Source organism: Anabas testudineus, chromosome 23 (assembly GCF_900324465.2).
Source record: "Anabas testudineus chromosome 23, fAnaTes1.2, whole genome shotgun sequence".
Classification (NCBI taxonomy): Eukaryota; Metazoa; Chordata; class Actinopteri; order Anabantiformes; family Anabantidae; genus Anabas; species Anabas testudineus.
This window is the reverse complement of record NC_046631.1, coordinates 7,931,885-7,951,025: the sequence shown is the minus strand read 5'-3', so window position 1 is coordinate 7,951,025 and position 19,141 is coordinate 7,931,885. Positions and strand designations below refer to the sequence as shown.

At 37.8% G+C, this 19,141-nt stretch overlaps 1 protein-coding gene across 3 annotated transcripts in view; it reads left to right on the top strand.

Annotated features, from left to right (window-relative positions):
* cacna2d4a (calcium channel, voltage-dependent, alpha 2/delta subunit 4a) overlaps positions 1 to 19,141 on the top strand; it is a 72,926-nt gene that overhangs the window by 4,239 nt on the left and 49,546 nt on the right. For 2 of the 3 annotated variants that reach the window (XM_026363602.1, XM_026363601.1), the window contains exons 3-27: positions 2,043 to 2,124; positions 3,567 to 3,683; positions 3,861 to 3,920; positions 4,036 to 4,198; positions 4,285 to 4,416; positions 4,776 to 4,836; positions 5,514 to 5,664; positions 6,359 to 6,433; positions 7,434 to 7,523; positions 7,673 to 7,786; positions 7,889 to 7,967; positions 8,953 to 9,086; positions 9,850 to 9,927; positions 10,001 to 10,081; positions 10,173 to 10,247; positions 10,383 to 10,469; positions 10,617 to 10,688; positions 10,909 to 10,970; positions 11,056 to 11,123; positions 11,209 to 11,254; positions 11,373 to 11,470; positions 11,635 to 11,728; positions 11,891 to 11,983; positions 12,699 to 12,826; positions 14,693 to 14,761. In XM_026363602.1, coding sequence (XP_026219387.1) covers positions 2,043 to 2,124; positions 3,567 to 3,683; positions 3,861 to 3,920; positions 4,036 to 4,198; positions 4,285 to 4,416; positions 4,776 to 4,836; positions 5,514 to 5,664; positions 6,359 to 6,433; positions 7,434 to 7,523; positions 7,673 to 7,786; positions 7,889 to 7,967; positions 8,953 to 9,086; positions 9,850 to 9,927; positions 10,001 to 10,081; positions 10,173 to 10,247; positions 10,383 to 10,469; positions 10,617 to 10,688; positions 10,909 to 10,970; positions 11,056 to 11,123; positions 11,209 to 11,254; positions 11,373 to 11,470; positions 11,635 to 11,728; positions 11,891 to 11,983; positions 12,699 to 12,826; positions 14,693 to 14,761 — 2,309 coding nt within the window. The remainder of the gene's footprint in view (positions 1 to 2,042; positions 2,125 to 3,566; positions 3,684 to 3,860; positions 3,921 to 4,035; positions 4,199 to 4,284; positions 4,417 to 4,775; positions 4,837 to 5,513; positions 5,665 to 6,358; positions 6,434 to 7,433; positions 7,524 to 7,672; positions 7,787 to 7,888; positions 7,968 to 8,952; positions 9,087 to 9,849; positions 9,928 to 10,000; positions 10,082 to 10,172; positions 10,248 to 10,382; positions 10,470 to 10,616; positions 10,689 to 10,908; positions 10,971 to 11,055; positions 11,124 to 11,208; positions 11,255 to 11,372; positions 11,471 to 11,634; positions 11,729 to 11,890; positions 11,984 to 12,698; positions 12,827 to 14,692; positions 14,762 to 19,141) is intronic. The other variant, XM_026363603.1, reaches the window with a different exon arrangement.

Genomic DNA, 19,141 nt, shown 5'->3' with positions numbered 1-19,141 from the left:
CCAAATCAGCTAAAGTTGACACAATAATTTGCCTAAATATAATTATAATTCTGTCAATATAAGTGTAATAAGTAATAGTATATGAATGTAAATAATAAACACACACATATATGTATATATTATGGTATTTTTCTAGCCCATAGTAACTTGGGATATATAGTTTTTAGCAACAATATTTTATGAATAACAGTGTTTGTACGTTTGCCAGTCTACAATTTTGGTGGCTTACAATTGATGTAATGTGCAGTGTTTAATATTTTTATACAATTTACTCTATACAACAGAGCTTGTGATCGACTTTTACCACAAAAAATACTGTGATTAGATTTAATTTAAGTTAATTACTCAACATTTTCCAAATGCAAAGATAGCTTTTACACATTGGACTTGCAATAACTCATAATGCCGAATGTGTTTTATTTTCACACCCGTTGGAAAGATAAGTGGTCAGCTTTTCTCAGCTGGATAGTTCTTTTGGCAATGAAATGCTGTGTTTGGTTGTTCTCCAGAAACCAGACAAAGCTCTTTTCCCTGAACAGTTTTCAAACCTCCTGCTGACTAAAAACACTAACAGATCGATACAGTGCTGTCAGTTCACAGTAGCCTATTAACTTTGTGTGTGTGTGCATGTTTGAATGTGCATGTGTGTTTAAGTAGAATGGTTTGAGAGGGACAGACAAACGTATACTCACATAGACTCTCTTCAGTATTGACAGTGTATCCAATTTGAACCCAGCATCTTTATTAACTTAAACCAGAAAAAACAATGGCTGAGCACACAGTTCCAGGTTATATTTAGTGTATGCAAGTTTGTACATACACCGCTCACGGGGTGTGTGCTGTCACTAGGCAGTCTGGTGTGACGAAAAGAGATTAAAGCTCCGGAGACAGCAGGGTTCAGCAGGCCAACACAGGTCACCAAACCCAAAGTGTTTTACTCTGCCCGGGGAAGATTTGGCATGAGGCCCCTTCGGCTCTGGAAGTTAACAAGTCCCTGACCGGAACATTTTAGACAAAAAAGGTCAAATCTTTAGCCTTTCGGGCAGCATTGCTCTGCAACAACAGCACTAACACATGTTTCGAGCAGCAAATCATAAAAAGTGGACCCGACCTTGCCATTAAAAACTAGGGTCTACTGTCTCAGAATCTCATCTAAATTTAAAGAGAGACATTTTTGCTGTGTGAGTCCTATGAGAGTCAATCTTTTTTCTTAATAGTGTGACTCTTTTTTAAGACAGAAGTCTTTGAAAGCCCTGAGCAAAATGCAACAGGCCCTGTTTAATCTTCTACACCGTCAGTCCTTTTTCAATGAACATAACTCATATTTTGCATTGAACATCTCAACAAGTCAATAATATATCAGCCAGTCTTCAGTCCTGAGGCTGGCAGGCTAGATGGTGCAACCTGGTAACTAGCAGTGAGCTGGCTGACTCCCCATAGGCGGTGCCATCTGTCAGATCCTGTCTACTTTCTAACCTCTATTATGTCACCTCAGCCGCATTCACGTGGAGGATTTGTAGAATTACTGCATGTTACACAGCATAACCCCTTGACCTGGCTGACTGTCAGCTTTTACAGTATCACAGTAATCTGTTATTGGTGAATGCTGTTTGACCTTTAACCTGACTGCCTGTGCACCTTTATGGTCAAAATCTAATCTTACTATTATTTTACTATTAATATGAGATTGGGGAAAGTTGAATATCTTAGTAAGCACAACTGATTCTACTCTGCTGATTATACTTTTCTTTCAGTTTTAAAACTAATTGTTCTTAATGGAGACAGTTGTTGATTTAACATGTTTACTGTTTTCTGAATTACCTCATAAAGCATAATAAGTGACTAAATGTAGACAGTTAACACAGCCCTTCTGCTGGCGTATGATGTCAAAATTAATTTGCCTATGACTTTATATGGGGTCTATATATGTAATAGCTACAATTCATCCTTTATAAAGGGTGATTACCTTTTAATTTAGTTCTATGCTGTCATGTTGTTAACATCTGACTGCCTGTCAGTGACCATATTTCCTCTGTGTCCAGGGTCCAGCAGTGGGCTGTGTCCTTTGGCAAAGAGATAGCTGCCCTGTCTGCTAAATACTCTGGAGCTAAACTTCTACAGAAGGTATCAGATACACACATTAACAAATACAAATGTTGACACACACAAGTGGATTTCTGTAATTCTGATTCATCATCTATACAGTGAACGAATACAGTGTACAGAGAGGCAGGATGTGTCACTATGTTGTTGTATCCACAGCTGTTAATTTATTAATATGTCTACTGGCAAATTCAAAAGACAGGAACAATGAGTGGAATCTTTGAAACACAAAAAATGCTGAGTGACATAAGTACTTTATAGTAAGAGACAGAGCTGGATATGGTCCACATGACATCATCACATCACACTGAGACGGGTGGAGTTTGAATTCATCCCTCCTGCCCCTCCTCTCTGCAACATCATCCAACAAAAGCATGACTGGCTGGCATTGTGGCATTTGCCATCTGCACATGGCCTAGAGGCCATTCTGATGATGTACTTAGCAGCACAGATGCACTTGACACACAAACACATGTGCACTGACACACACTTACTGTGCTTTAGTATTGTTGTTCACCAGTACACAAGAGTAAAATGTAATATACACAGTGGCTTATTGGACTAAGTTGATGTCGAATTGTGTCCTTTTGTGTCACTAATCATAGAAACTAGAAGATTATGTGTGTGTGTAACTATGTGTGCCTTTTTGTAATTAGGATGTGCGGCCTTCCTCTGCATGCCATCCTGTAGAATCCCTAGCAGGCTGGTTCACCATCTGCCACACACACAAACTGAATATTCACACAAAAATGCACCTACTGACCTTTTCTCTCTGCACTGTGAAGCCTTATTTTGCGTGATGACACACTTTTAGTCATGTACAACACAAATTTCAAGCTGGTACAAACACTTTCTTAGAGTGGGAACCACCTAAGTTATTCAAGCAGCTCCAGAAATAGTACCAGTAAAAGGGCTGGTAATGTACTAGTAATAGAACCGGTAAACTGGTTGGAATGGCTGGGTTAGGGTTAGGGTTATAATGTAATAACAGTAGTTTAGTAAAGTGTAGGCATATTAGCCAGTGCATTAGGTTAAGCTTAGCAACAAGAAGCCGTTTATCATGCAGCTCTATCTAACCAATGGCTTTCTTGTTATCTGCTGGAACATTTAATGACTCCATCTTCTTTACCGAGTAAACTGGATAGGACATTTAGGGTTTTTGGTTTATGTTTACAACATCATTAAATGTTGGAGCTTTCCTTTTGCTCAAAATAAGTATTTGCAATAGTTCTAATGTGAGAGCTCTTTATGGTCATCTCGTTTAATATGTTTTTCTAATTTACAGTCTCTTGTAAAGGAAATTGGTGTAAGTGAAAATAGCATACACTGTATTGTAGCTCGCTCCGAATGACCGCTTTGACATTTTGTTCTGTTTGCTGCAGTTTGTCATTATTTCACATATAAGCCTGTATTAATGTGAAAGCACTGTGTTGCTCATAAAAGTAAGTGTGTCTGTTTTGAAGAAATACAAGGATGTTGAGGGTGTGGTGAAGATGGAGGAGGTGAACGGAGAAGAGCTGGTGAAAAGGTTTGCAGAAGAGATGGAGGAGATGCTTGGGAGGAAGATGAAGTCTGTGAAGGTATCAATACATTCTGCAAAAACAGAAACAAAAACTACACTTCATGGTAGGAAACTATGTTTCAGTCATCACAGATTGAATCACATCAGTGTAATGTTGGCTTTGATAACCCTTCCTACAGGGGCAGCTACTGTGTGTAAGCACAGTGTATTCTTACCCTGTTGTGTTTTATCACAGAGGTTAGCAGAAGCAGCAGAGGATGCTGATTTATATCACGAGTACAATGAAACACTGGAGGTATGTATAGTTCACTATAAGAGCACTGCCCTTTGTGACACTTGTGTATGTAACCACTGAATTATACTCAGAAATATAGTTTTGTTGAGTCATCATCTGCTATTTCTCCGTCTAGTTTGAGTACTATAACTCCATGCTGATCAACACAGTTGATGAGAATGGAAACCCACTGCCTCTTGGAGGAGAATTTCTTCTGGAGCCAAATGAACACTTCAATAAACTGCCAGTCAACACACAGCAAAGTAACATACAAGTCCCCACTAATGTCTACAACAGAGGTAACACACACGAAGCCTGTATGCAATTACACATACAGTAGATATTTGCTTGCCAGTCAAATATCATATTTTTTCTTTTTCTGTAGATCCAGATATTCTGAACGGAGTCTACATGTCTGAGGCTCTGAATGATGTGTTCATTGAAAACTTCCAGAAAGATCCAACTCTCACCTGGCAGTACTTTGGCAGCTCTACAGGTTTCTTCAGGCTGTATCCAGGTACTGTACCTACAGATCAGAGTCTGGCCACCTTTAAGACATTATGTTCACTGCACAAAAGTGCTGTGTGACCCTTTAACATGGATAAAGGAACACGGCTGTGGACAAACATTGAGCTACACTAGCTATACAGTGAACTCACATAGCTGCTGATGATGCAAAAAATAGTCGATCGAACAGGATGACTCTGTCTACAGCTCCTATTTGGCTGCTGATGAGTCCTCCTCTCTGTGTAAGTCTGTGTGTGAGAGATCTGTCACTGTCCATCAACACATCTATTTGTTCATCCATCCACCCGACTAACCAGCCAAGCAGCAGTTTTCCATCTCACACTCAGCTCTTAATTAATCTCTGTCCAGGGATCCAGTGGATTCCAGATGAAAACGGTGTGTCCACCTTTGATTGCAGAAACAGAAATTGGTGAGCTCATATTGTTGTTTGCATAAGTCTTATTAATACTTTATGAACAGTGGTAGCTGTGTTAAGATAATCATATCTTCACAATAATGTCACACAACTCATGTCATGACCTGCTTCAGCATCTGCAGCCACACTGGCACTGTTTTACTCTAAGCCATGACAGTGTCACAGTGATGAATGCACAATAACAGAATGATGAAACCAAAGCAGCAAAATTGAATTTATTTATCTGTAATTTTCTGTGACACATCCATGAAATGGAGGTGGTGTTCAACGACTACCCAGTTCAGTAAGAGCTGGATTACTGTTAACGTAACGGGACATCAAGTTCCAGGAACTCATCTTCATACAGAACATACTGTATCTTGGAAGGTAGAAATCAAAAGGGAGTGTAGCTCTGGAAAGGATCCAGTTAGAGCTGCTGTAAATCTCATTGATGTTAATGAGCTTGGAAAATCAGCGGACAATAATAAAGAGATAACAGGAAGCAAGGACGGAAGGACAGGGGAACAAATAAAAGGATAAGACCTGAACTCTATCTGCTCTGTTTGTCTGATAGACTACTAGTAAATAATGTACAGACTCCATTTATGCCTGGGTATTATCTGATTTTCATTATGTTTTTATTAAAAATAGTCTTTACTGCTCCCTAATCTATTCCTGCATCTCTTCTTTAGGTATATCCAAGCTGCTACATCCCCTAAAGATGTGGTAATTGTAGTGGATGTTAGTGGCAGTATGAAAGGACTCAGACTGACCATAGCCAAACACACCATTAATACCATCCTAGACACCCTGGGAGAAAATGACTTTGTTAACATCATAGCTGTAAGTACACACACACACAGTGACAAAAAACACAGACACAAGTAAGACTCACCAGAAAGTTCCTAAGTCCTGATGAGTGTGGCAGAGAGATTAACACCCTAACACACAAATACCCACTCGTGCTAACATGCAGGCAAAGTCGCTGGTGTCAATACAAAATACCTTCATGTGCAAATAGGCACAAATGCACAAATAAAATATTTTAAGTAATATCAAAGCTTCAGAATTTATTTTGTTTTAGGGGTTTAATATAAATCAGTGTAATAAGCATGGTTTATCCTGGTATTACTCTCTGTGTAATCATACGCAGCCTGCAAATCCGCTGCCCTTAAGCTGTTGGTGCAGAGAATTTAAAACTACACTCCTTTAATAGACTGACCACACAGCAAAATGAAAATGAGTGCTTTTAATTTCAAAATGAGATATCTGCTGTCAGAAAAGGGTTTAAATCCCACAGCTCATTTCAATGCAACATTATTTGTATTAGAGTAGTTTCTGTCACACAGAATCAGGTGGAGCCTGGAATGATGAAGTAAAATCACTAAATGACATTTAGGGTGATTGACTGAGGGATTTGAGGGATTAGAGGAGAGTAACACTTGAATAAATCTTCACTGTCACCTGTTAATAATGCTAACTGTTAATTATCCTGATCATTGATCAAACTGACTCATGATTCGAGTTCTCCTTCCAGTACAGTGACTATGTTCGCTATGTGGAGCCCTGCTTCAAGGGCACGCTGGTACAAGCTGATCTGGATAACAGAGAGGTAACAAACACACACACACACACACACACACACACACACACACACACACAGCTAATTAATTCACTTAACCTCTACTAACCTGTTAATCGTAAGCTGTTATCTTACTAATCCCCCATAGACAAAGATTACACTGTCATCACATCACAATAAAGCATCACAGTGAATGTGGGGATTTACTCATGAAACTCACTTCTTGTTTCCGTGCTTATGTGCTGTTTGTCTCTCGCGTTTTCTTTTCTTGTCATTTCTTCTTCTGCTGCTTTGCACCTTGTTGAATTTGCACTTTTAAAACATCTGTAATACCTCATTGTCTCTGTGATGCTTTTCATGTAATCTCAATCTAACTCATCTGTTCCCCCCTTTTGGACTATATCCTAACACCGGCTCTGTCTGCTCAGTCTGTGCGTGTGTCTGTGTGAGTGTGTGTTATGAGTTGGATGTATGGCCTACTTTCACTCTCCATCATAACACGGCAGATCAGGTGAGGTTGCTGGCCGCTGACAATTTTAAGTGGGTCACATGACCTAGCAAGGGATTTGATTGCTTATCTGCCTGGGTAGGCTGTAACAGAACAGGCTTACATATGTTGGCTGACATACTCTTGTAGTACTTGCACACACACACACACACACACACACACATTAACAAGTATGAAATCTTCAGTTTTAAATCAGTTATGTAACTATCAGCAAACATTTTTCCCCCACTGTAAGTCAGGATAGGTTTAGAGAAAACGTAAAAGGTCCAGACAAGTATAAAAAGGAGCTGCAATTAGTTCATCGTCACAGTGTGAAGTGGTTTTGTCTGTTTGTATGTTTTAATGAATCCTGATAACCTGATTACTGATATTGACTTATTGTAACTGGTCAGTGTGCCAAGGAGCTGGGAATAATTCCTTTACACTTTTTCTCTCCCTCTATCATCATTTATCTCTCCCCTGTTCTGTGTTTATCATATGGTAAGAACCAGAGTTTTGTTTCTTTGTTGTGTCTCTTTCCAGCATTTCAAGCTTTTGATTGATGGGATTCATGTGAAAGGGGAGGGCAAAGTGAAAAACGCTATGAAAGAATCTTTCAGGATCCTAAATGAGGTTTGTGACTATTTGCATTCTTGACAATGTTAAACATTGCTAAGAAATACATTCACTCGGTGTACATAAGGATATTCTATATCCATCATTAATGATTGTGTTTAGTATAAATTCTCATGATCAAATAATTTGTGTGTGCTTGTGTTTAGGCTGCAACACTAGGCCAGGGCAGCCTATGCAACCAAGCCATAATGCTCATAACAGATGGGGCTATGGAAGACTTCCAGGATGTTTTTGAAGAGTTTAACTGGCCAGAGCGACGTGTACGTGAACACTAACATTTCCACAATTTAATGACAAATAAACCTGCATATATGTATTATGAAATAGATGGGACTTGTATTGTACTGTACATATCTTTCCAGGTTAGAGTATTCACCTATCTAATTGGACGAGAGATGACATTTGCTGAAAATGTCAAATGGATTGCCTGCAACAACAAGGGTAAAAAGAAAATATGTTTCTTTTCATAGCTTTCTTTGAAAGGATGAAATGTTATACATGTTGAATCATTTCAGCACCAAGACTTGGAGTTATAAATGTGAAAACTGTTGCACCAATCACTCTTAAATAAATATATTGTTCTTACCAAGAAAGGAGATCTGTTGGCCCTCCGTGGTCTCAGATAGTGGTTTGTGGAACTGGGCATGAGTTGCTGCCATCTTGTGAATTACATGGGATCATACAGCTGTATGATCAGCTTTATTCTGCTCTGAACATGTCAAATACCCCTGATTAAATACTATTATCAGCACAGATACAGTGTAAACACATCCCTGGCCAAAAAGATATCATATCTGCATGTGTCTCTCTGTGTAATGGGTAACAGGTGCATTCCCTTCTGTTGTGAACACTGGCTTCTGCCAACAACCCAATACCTGTCATTGCATATAGACAAATATGCACATTGTCACACTCCAGCAAAAACCTTCAATGCACAGTTTCTGTTATTCGAGTAAGCAGATCTTCTTAATAACCGAATAAGAATACTATTAATAAAAAACAAAAAGCAGCAGTCTTGCTTTGCACATATTCACAAATTTAAAACTGGCACTTCTTCAGTAGCCTGTTGTCACTGAGCAGCATCACTGCAGGTATCCCATTGACGTCATTGTCTCCCACTTGTAGAAATGCCATAAACCTTGAGCTAAGCCAAGCTTTAAAAAAAATGTTAAAAGCACATTTGCATCAGGAGATTCAAGCTGTTTTTTATTTTTATTATTTAAAAAAAAACTGCTTTGTGCTTTTTGGGACGGCAAGGCTTTCTGATGTCAGATGAAATAATTTATTCCATTAAAAAAATAATGCACAAACAGCAGAGTGAGAAAGCTAAATATAGTCTGATGATCCTTTTTGTTTGCTAAACTTTTAGTTTTCCAGAAAACTTGTGTACACATTGTCTGTATTCTTGCTTTTGCATGTCACGCAGGGTATTACACACACATTTCTACACTGGCTGACGTCCAGGAAAACGTTATGGAGTATCTCCACGTTCTCAGCCGGCCCATGGTCATCAATCACGATCATGACATCATATGGACTGAGGCTTACATGGACAGCGTGGTCAGTCTGGTTCTGTCATTATTACTGTGCTTGATAGCGAACACCTGATTATTTCATTTATTTTATTCATCAGTATATGTGGAATACACCTGTACTACTACTTTTGGTATTGCTCCATTACTTAGTTTGTTTTTTTCCTGGGGGAAACCAAGATGAATATTCAAATGCAATACCTTTTATTTGCTCATGTTATTTCGTCTGCATGCTGTAGTCTAAAAATATCTTTAAATACATAAGTGCAAGTTCTCTATAAACTTAAATATAAACCATCATCCAGCATTATTTTCCTATATTGAGAAATGTAGATGATCCTTTAGTAGCAATTAAAATAAAAGGTCGTGCAGCTTCTCCTTCCTCCTCGCCTGTTTTCCATGTGGACCTCATCTTTTCTGCCATTTCACATTTGTTCTTTCCTTCATCTCCATCTTCAGTTCCCAAGCACACAAGAGGTAAACATGCTCAGCTAGAGACACTAATAATACATTACATAGTATCTGTAAAGTCCTGCTTAGCCTTTTGTTTACATTCAACAACCAGCACTATGTATTTTTGAGTAGTTGATGAGTTGTCTTTTTATTTTGCTTCATGCTAAAGCTAGCTTAGCTTAGCTCAGCATGCTGCTTCAGTTTTAAAACTCTTCCCCACTTGATTTTTTAACATTTAACTTTTCTTTATAGTCCTTGTTAGATGTCAGATGCCTGAGTCGTCATGTGAGTTTGGTAGTAAGCTAGCTAATGTGTGTGTGTGTGTGTGTTTCTCATAGCTCTTCAACACTCAGGCCCAAAGTCTGCTCCTGATGACCTCTGTGGCCATGCCTGTGTTCAGCAAGAAGAAGGAGACTGTAAGTAGAGAAATCACCCAAATCATGATCAATGAATCACTTTATCAATGTGTTGTAATTCTGTTTCCTGCAGCTGTCTCATGGGATTTTGCTGGGCGTAGTGGGGACTGATGTGGCCCTAAAAGAGCTGATGAGATTAGCTCCAAGGTACAAGGTAAACCATCCACAAGCTGTACCTGTACATGCCAATGATCTATGATGAACTACACTGTAAGTGATTGTGTTTTATTTTTCCATTATTTCAGCTGGGTGTCCATGGCTACGCCTTTCTTATCACTAACAATGGTTACATTCTGTCTCATCCTGACCTGCGACCTCTGGTACAGACAACCATCCTATGATACATTGAATTACTGCAGCTGAAACACTGTTAAAACTTTATGTTGTTGATGTATGATTTTTTTTCCTCATTACTAATAACTTGTTTTATGTGTTTGTGATTGTGCGTGTGACAGTATAAGGAAGGGAAAAAGCTAAAACCAAAACCCAACTATAACAGTGTTGATCTATCAGAGGCGGAATGGGAAGACACAGAGGAGAAAGTGAGTAACACACCCTTACACGCACATCTCTATCCTTGCTTTTTGACTGCATGGCGCTGTGGATTGTGTTGTTAACATATTGTACACACATGATATATTGTAATTAGCTCTTAAACAGCTGATTACGTGATATCTGTATTTTTTTAGCTGAGGACAGCCATGGTTAAAGGAGACACTGGAACCTTATCTTTAGATGTGAGAACTTCAGTGGATAAAGGAGTGAGTACTTTGCAGCAAGAGGAGATGTCTTAAATATTATATCAGTCAGTCATTTCCCTCTTTTTCTTCTGGGTTTTATTGTCTTTTCTCATATTGTACCAGTTTTGTTTCCCTGGTTTCTTGAAGGTGCCATATTTTATTCATCACTTTGCTTTTTCTTCATTTTAAGTACAAGCTGTTTGACTGTTCATCATTTTTATAAACTGTACCTTTCTCACAGAGGAGAGTCCTGTTCCTGAAGAATGATTACTTCTACACTGTCATCAACGAAACACCATTCAGGTTTGAATTATTTCTTTTATTTACCAGCATTACTTAGTGTCATGTTTAAAATGGCTAAATAATTGTTTCTTTTGTGTGTTGACAGTCTAGGTATAGTGTTGACTAGGGGATATGGGCAGTATATCTTCATTGGAAACGTCTCTGTTGAAGATGGCAAGTCTTTCACTTTTGTCTCAATTTATTTGTGTCTGCTTTTCTTATTCTTCTTCACTAATGTATTTATTCTGTTTATCTCCAGGTCTTCATGACTTACTGGCTCCAGATCTGACCATCGCTAGTGAGTGGTAAGAATAGATGTTGCTGTGCTTTAGAGTAGTAAGTGTAGTAGAAGTGGTTGTAGTTCATCAGAATACATTTTTGTATTTTTGCATTACACACATATGTGTGTGTTTGTGCTTGTAGGACATACTGCGAGACAGACATTGACCCAGCCCATCGCAAGCTGAGCCAGCGACAAGCTGTGGTGCAATACCTCACTGGCAAAGAACCAGATCTGAAGTGTAAGTTCAGACTTCTTTTACCTATATTTTCTGCTAGGTTTTGCAATTTAAAATAGATTCAGTGTATTTAAAAGTGCACTGGAAACCACAGAACAAAACAGCCTGTGCATCGTGTTTTTATTCTTTTAGATTTATGTTTTTGTATCTCTGATCTTTACTTATAGGTGACGTGCAGTTGTTGGAACAAACTCTATTTGATGCAGTGGTCACAGCTCCTATGGAGGCTTACTGGACTGCTCTTATGCTCAACACATCTGGGTAAACATTGATGAAAATACATAACCACTTACTGTATGTGTTTGCATAGACATGTTTTTTTCTCAACATTTTATTAATATTTCTTCTTATCTGCCCCATCTCAACCTTTTTCTACCTCATACTCTCTCTCTCTCTCTCTCTCTCTCTCTCTCTGTGTCTTAGTATCGATGAGGGCATTGAAACTGCATTCTTGGGAACCCGATCAGGCTTGATGAGATTCCAGAGGTACACCGGTATTGAGAAAAGAGTTGCTAAGTGAGTAAGAAAAACACAGACATTTTGTACATTAAATGCTATCACATCAGTTTTGATTTACCAAAAACTTTATGCGAGTGTGATTCAATTGAGGAATTGAATAGAGCCTCAAAGTATATTAAGTATGGGGTGAGTTTGCCCTCTGGTGGTCACTAACAGAGGAGCTGGTAATGAGCTTCCAAGTCAAACGTGTTTTTGGGAATAGCAGCTATAAAGAATAAAGTTATACAGTAAAATTCAAGAACACAGACACACACTCTGCTATGTACTGTATATTTAACACAAACCCTCTAACCCTATATTTAGGATGTGTCTATGTGCTGAGCAGCTGTTTACCCTTATGTTATATTGGATAATACACTAAACAAAATTATACTGTTGGTACTATGTTACCTACTCTAAAGCATTACTGGAAATAAATTAATGAATACATTGATGAATGAATTATTTAGAATCATTTACCTTAATTTTAACTTTCTTATTTCTTCACTCTTGATCGTTTTTTCATTACTTTCCTCCACTTTTATTTATTTTACTGTTTTATTTTTATCACATCGTCCTTTTACTGTATATCCTTCCTTACCCTTTTCACCATGTTACACTTGACTCTTTACTCCTCTTATCTTCCTTTTCCTTCTTCGTTATTAGCTTTTGTTATCATTTTTTAACAATGGGTAGGAGTTGTTTCTTTCAGCTTATTTTTGTCTCTCCACAGGTCTTTCCTGACCTCCACAGACAAGGAGAATATGTTCACATTGGATCATTTCCCAGTGTGGTACCGCAGAGCAGCCGAGTATCCAGCTGGACAGTTTCTATATTACATGCCCAGACAGGACATTAGAGGTACAGTAGAGGAAATACCTTTACTGAGCAAACACACACACTCACAAAATACTTTATTTCCACTTTTCCCAGCCATGTTCAGCAGGTTAAGCCAAAAATCTCACAGTGACAGGCCAATTTCTCTGTAGCCAGCAGGCCACAAATGTTTACTTCACTATATACGTAGTTAATATGGAGTATATGTTGTTTTTAACACATATTTGAGAAGAAAAAATATGTTTTAATGAGGCAAATATCCACAAGGCTTTTCTGTTCCTGTTTATATTCTGTGGATTTTGTTTGTTTGTGTTTGTCATACTGTATCAAAAGTTTAACAGCTTCTGCCATCACATTTACTGAATGACCACGTCAAACTAACACCTAACTCCATCTTTGAATCTAGATGACAAATGAAGTCAGAGGAAAAGATTTTCCGCCGTTGGATTCAGATTTCTTATTTATATCTGCAGTGAAATGTATTTTTCAAGCACTTAAAAAATATTTGCTACACAATGCTGTAGGTGGCAACAAAGGTCAAGAATCCACATTTAAAAATGCAATACTTTAAATGAGTATCTTAAAAGGTTAAATATAATTTGTTATGTTCCACGTGTAAAGGTGAATTTGAAGCTATTTCTTTTTTCATGTAAACCTCCAAGAGAGGTACTGCATCTACAGATGATTTTAAATATTAACATCAAACGATGGAGATAGGAATAGTTTGTTATGCTATTTCTCAGGCTATTTTAAGGTGGTGATAGATACTTAATGATACATGATGTGTGTTTATGTGGATATAATACGACACAATGATATCGCCATCATTTTAATCATTGACATTTAAATAGCCTGTGTAATTATTAGGATGATGGTAAATTCAGTGTGTTGTGTTCAGATGGATTCAGGGAATATGAACCTGACTATAGCCCCACCTTGAGTGAGGAGAAGGTGGAGTACGACTCTGAGGAGGCAGGGAGAAAGCGAAGGGAGGCGGAGGAGGAGGAGGGTAGAGGAAAACTGTTATTGATACTTGGCACGCTGCCTCTTTTTATTTATCCACATTCTGTTCTTCTCACTCCAGATTTCAAAGCATGACGAGTGCTGTGGTTGTGGCCGTTCCCTCACTCTTTTCTTTAAAAGTCGCGATTCTTTGTGTCTTTTTTAGCTTCTCTTTGTCACTGCTCTTGTTCCTTCTGTTTTTCTCTTCTTCTTATTGCATGAGCATGCAGTTAAAATATGGGAACCTCCTCTGCTCTTATAGGAAGTCAGTATCTTTATGTCTTTGCTAGATTCTTGTTAGAAAGTCAGAATCTGGTTTCACTGATTGTTGGCATTATGTGTTTTGTTGTCATTGTGTTTCTGTATCATCTTACAAATTAACGTGGCTGTAAAAACAGTAATAAACACACAGAATCCTGCTGGTATGAGTGTATTAGTCGATTAGCTTTCATAATCTGTGTTACATAACGCTTAAAATGTTAATCTGACTGGAATGTGTGGCTTGGTGACAGTTGGCATCTGCTAGCATGAAGGCTGTGAATAGATGCACAGAAGAGGAATGCATGACTTTATTAAATTATACCTCCCCTGTCAATCTGTCACCCAAATTTTTTTTAGACATGTTTTGGCATATCTTACTGACATTTCTGCTGACACTGTCACTGCTGTGTATTTTTTACAAATGATGGGATTAGGAATTCATTATGTAAGAAAATAAATAGCTTCATAACTTGCCCACGCATACTCATGCATGTGCATATATTAGATTATATTATAGAAGCAATATTTACAATATGCATTTGTTTGCATAAATGCACCCATGCTTGTATGTGCATGTATCGGTAAGCTAATGTAAATGCTTGCTAACTGTGTGTGTTGCTCTCCCAGCAGGGAGGATAGTGATCACAACTACAGCTGTCACTGTAACGGTGGGCAAGAAAACTGCAATTGCTGGAGGTAGGATGACAGGTTTTGTTTAAATCCGTACACTTTTGCACACATGCTGTTCCCTCTGTTTCTCACATTGCTTTTTTTATTTTATTTTGTCCACACATGCATATGCATTGTTTTCTCTCATTCTAAACTTGAGTATATTTAGCTGCTGAATTTTCTCTCTTCTGCTCGTTCTCCTTCTCTGTCTTGTCTTTTCTTGTGGATTCTCTTGGTACCATCCCGTGGCTGTAAAATTGTCAGGTTAATTAGTTGTTCACATTTGACTTGTTTGGTTATTGTTGTTGGTTGTATCACCTTCCAATCAATTATATTGATTTGTTGATTTGCAAGTAGCACTTTGCCGTGTTTATTGGATGTGCTGTAAAATCTAATCAAACTAATGATCTATGATGGTTTTGTTGTAACAGAGTTTACCTTGTTTTCAAGGTACAGTACCATAATAAGGTGTCCTCTAATGGGCCTAGCAAGTATGACAGACACAGCAGTGATTGTTTCTGTCTTCATATAAATAACAACACAGTCTGTGCAGCGATAAAGCAAGGAGGATGGTAGAAGAGCAGGCATCAAAATACAGGATTCTGAAATCATTTAAACCAACCATGACCTTTCCTTGAAATATTCCATAAGCTTGACCATGTTGTCTTTATGCCTAAACCTGGTTGGCTCTGTGTTTTTAATTGGATTGCAGCCATGACTACAGAGGTCTGGTGCATGATAGCAGCCTACTGAGCTGATTAGGAGGTGGACTAGGGCGCTACTAACCCACACATGTGGTCCTGTCAACCAATGTAAATTCCCAGCTATGACATTCATTGCAGGTCATGTTTGCTTTGATTTACAAAGCAAAGACGACAAGTGTTTAAGCCGTCACACTTTTTGTCCTTTTCTGACAGACAGAAAAGCACTTAAACACACTCACACACAAACACACACGCTTATCTGTATTTCACAGCTTTCATGGAAATTGTCTCAGGTGTGACAATCATGTTATATTTGGAAATGAAAAATGGGGAGAGCAGGGAGGCATGTGAGAAATAGTTCAGAATAGATATGTTTCTGTCTCTCTTGCTCTCACTGCCTCTTACTCTTACTGTGTTTCTCCTTTTTCTCTCTTTTGCATCATTATTTCCCTCCCTGCCTGTTTAGATATATTAATGTCACGGTATCCAGAGCTCTGCCACAGCATACTGTATCTGTTATGAACCTAGAAAATAAAAAGTATAAAGAATATTTAAAATGTAAAGGCCAAAAAAGAAGATTTGCAATTAGTCACATTTATTGGAAGGAGAGGTTTTGACTTTTCTGAAAAACAAAAGGCTGGGTATTGGGGACACTGAGGTCCTGGATAATATTTTTATTTACTGTTGCATCACTGGATGTCAAGTGGAACAGCTTTCCTACCAAAGCACTGTGGAACAGGCTGTATCAATGTTTTATAGACTTGCTCTGTCGGACTTTCATACATACACACACAAAACACATTGATTCTCTCTTTGACACTCTTCTTTACCCTGGTAAACCCTCACATACATCTCTCTTTCCTTAACCTTATTCTTTCTAAGCTGTCGGACCTGTCTTCCTTCACGGCCTAGGTTTTTTCTTAGTCCTTCTTTTCTCCTCATTATTCCCTGTCACATCATTCTTTCTCCTTTTCCTTTGTTCTTATATATTGTTCCTTTGTACAACTAATCAAATTGATCAAACTGATCTGATCAATCAAAATTCTCAGTATAAATGAGTAAATGCTGTGAAACAGCACAGAAATATTACCTCTTCAGTGTTTTGCTCAGCAACACTCCAAGAGCATTTACATATACACATCTATGTTAAATATGTTTGAGGATTTATTAGATATTTACTTAGAGTACAGTGAATAAAAGGCTGCTGCTACAGCTAAGCTGTATTTCAAAGATAAGCTGAAATATGGCTTGTGTTGAATGCAAATATGTATAATCATTGCTAGAAATGGTTGTGATTTAGTTTCTTACCACTGGGTGTCAGCGTTTGTCTAAACACAATATGGTTGCTTTTTCTCCAGCTTCTTTTTGCATTTCGTGTTTTTGCATTTTGGTGGCAGATTTAATTTCTCCTCCTGTTATGAAGGCCAAGGATTTGGTATTTCAGTGGCTGATCCAAAATCAGTCAACTGTGACTACAAAAACACTGTGTTTATGCTGTTCTAAAGCTCAGCAATGGATTAGCATATCTCTGTGGCAAAAGCGACAGGCTGTATGTAAATAAACCTAATACGCTCCTACTGTCAGGCAAACAGACTGAGAAAAATGAAAAAGAAAGAATGATAAGTAGGTAAATAAAAAAGGCAGAGAGTGATAGTGAGAAGAGAGAAAAAGACAGAGAGAAGATATTTGACATGGAGAAGGAGGAGAGGAACGAGGATAAAAAGAGGGAGAAAAGGAGGTAAGATAGGGGAGGTGAAAAGTGAAAAAGGAACACAATAGTCCAGACAGAGCAAAGGATAAAGAGGGCAGCAATGAGAGAAAAGAAGGTGAAATGACCAAAAAAATGACGAGAGAAGAGGCGACAGAAAGATAAATGGAGACAAGATAAGTGAGAGGACAAGGGAAGGAGAGAGACGATGAGAAATAGAAAAAGGTGAGAGGGGACAGAGGGCAAGGGACGAAAAAAAATTAGATAAGGTACAGTGGAGCTGTTATCATGACTCATTTGTACTCTCATTTGGCGCTGTGTATTTATTCTACCTCAACCTTTGACTTTATCTTCAACATTTTATTTTCTGACCTGTGTTGACCATTTTCATCCCTTCATTGTGGATAAGAAAGATAAAGAAATATAAACCACTTAAACCAAAGTTAGGCTTACTTGCAAACATTATTTGACACTCCAAAGTGTCTTATATTGTATGTTTACAATATCCAGGATCCAGTCTGTAAAGGGAATTTTTGTAACCTATACTCTTTACCTAAATGTTGTGCTACTGAATTTTGAAAGAATAGGTCGTTCAAAAGTTTGTCTGGATGTAAATTTGACTTATGTGTGATATGTTTTTATTTTAATCAATGCATATTGATCAGGAAGTGCTTCATCATCATCATCATCATCATCATCATCATAGCATAATTGTCATGATCACAATCATAATAATAACACAGCACACCACAGATTTCTGGGCAGTGTAGTCTTTAAGGCCCTCAGTCATCATGGCTGCTGTAGTTTGTACATAACAAACTATAATGTATTATTCTGTACACACACACAGGCTATAGGAACATGATTTAGCTAGCTAAGATACTTAGCTACCAACAACACAAGACCTGCAGACCAGGGCCTGGGGATGATGTTTCTAGATTCATAGAAAGAGTTTAGTTGTTGCTATTTTCTCAGTCACTGCCACTGTTGACACTCATTTAAATATCTTTAAAATATGACTGCTTAAATTTAATTATTAAAATTTAATTTCCATGTATCCCATGAAGATGTAAGTCTACAGACAACCTAATTCAGAGACATTTTCTCCATCTCTTTACATGATCTATTTATATATAATTCTTTTATGCAAGCTGTTGATGCACAATGTACTGTCATGTTCATAAATGCAGCCAAATGTATGAGAGCGAGCGGCCAAATATATGAGAGTAAATCAGATTGCGGTGGATAAGTATACATATTCAACAGCAGTTAATCTTATCTCAAATAGTAAATTAGCTTTGACATTTTTATTATTTCATGACCACAACCTTTCCTCAGCCTTTTCCTATGTGCAGACATTGCTCTGTCTTAAGCACATCTTACATGTACAGCATTTTAGCTATGATATGTGGGTTTTGGATAAATTAAATAGTTTTCTTTTTCAGTTTATATGGGCACAAAACTGTAAATGGAAAAATGTAATGGCACTTTACAGGTGAAAACTGTAAAGTGCCAGATATGTGCATTATGCCCCTATTGCACATATCTTGCAATAGGGGCAGAATGCTTCACTTAATATGAAATGCTATTTGTTAATTTCAAACCAGTCCTGCAACATAATAAAGTAATTTATAAGAGCATTAACTGAAGATAACCCTATTCAAACAATACTGTACCTGTGTGTTACAAAACGCCTACCAAATGTGGTAGCTCATAAATTTCAGAAATGAAATTCATCTCAACATGTGACTCTTCGACACTCTGACCAAACTCTTTCTATGCTTCAAGCAGAAACTTTACTACAGACAATTAAATGAGCACAACAAATAAACAAACATTACAGAAATTTTCAAACCTAAAACAAAATGAAGACATTCTAAACACAAAAAGACATATGTTATAAATTGATACAGAAGATGGCTAAAAACATTTCGGGGATTCGGGACCAACACACCATATTAAAGACTAGTATAATAATATTTATCTGCATGATAC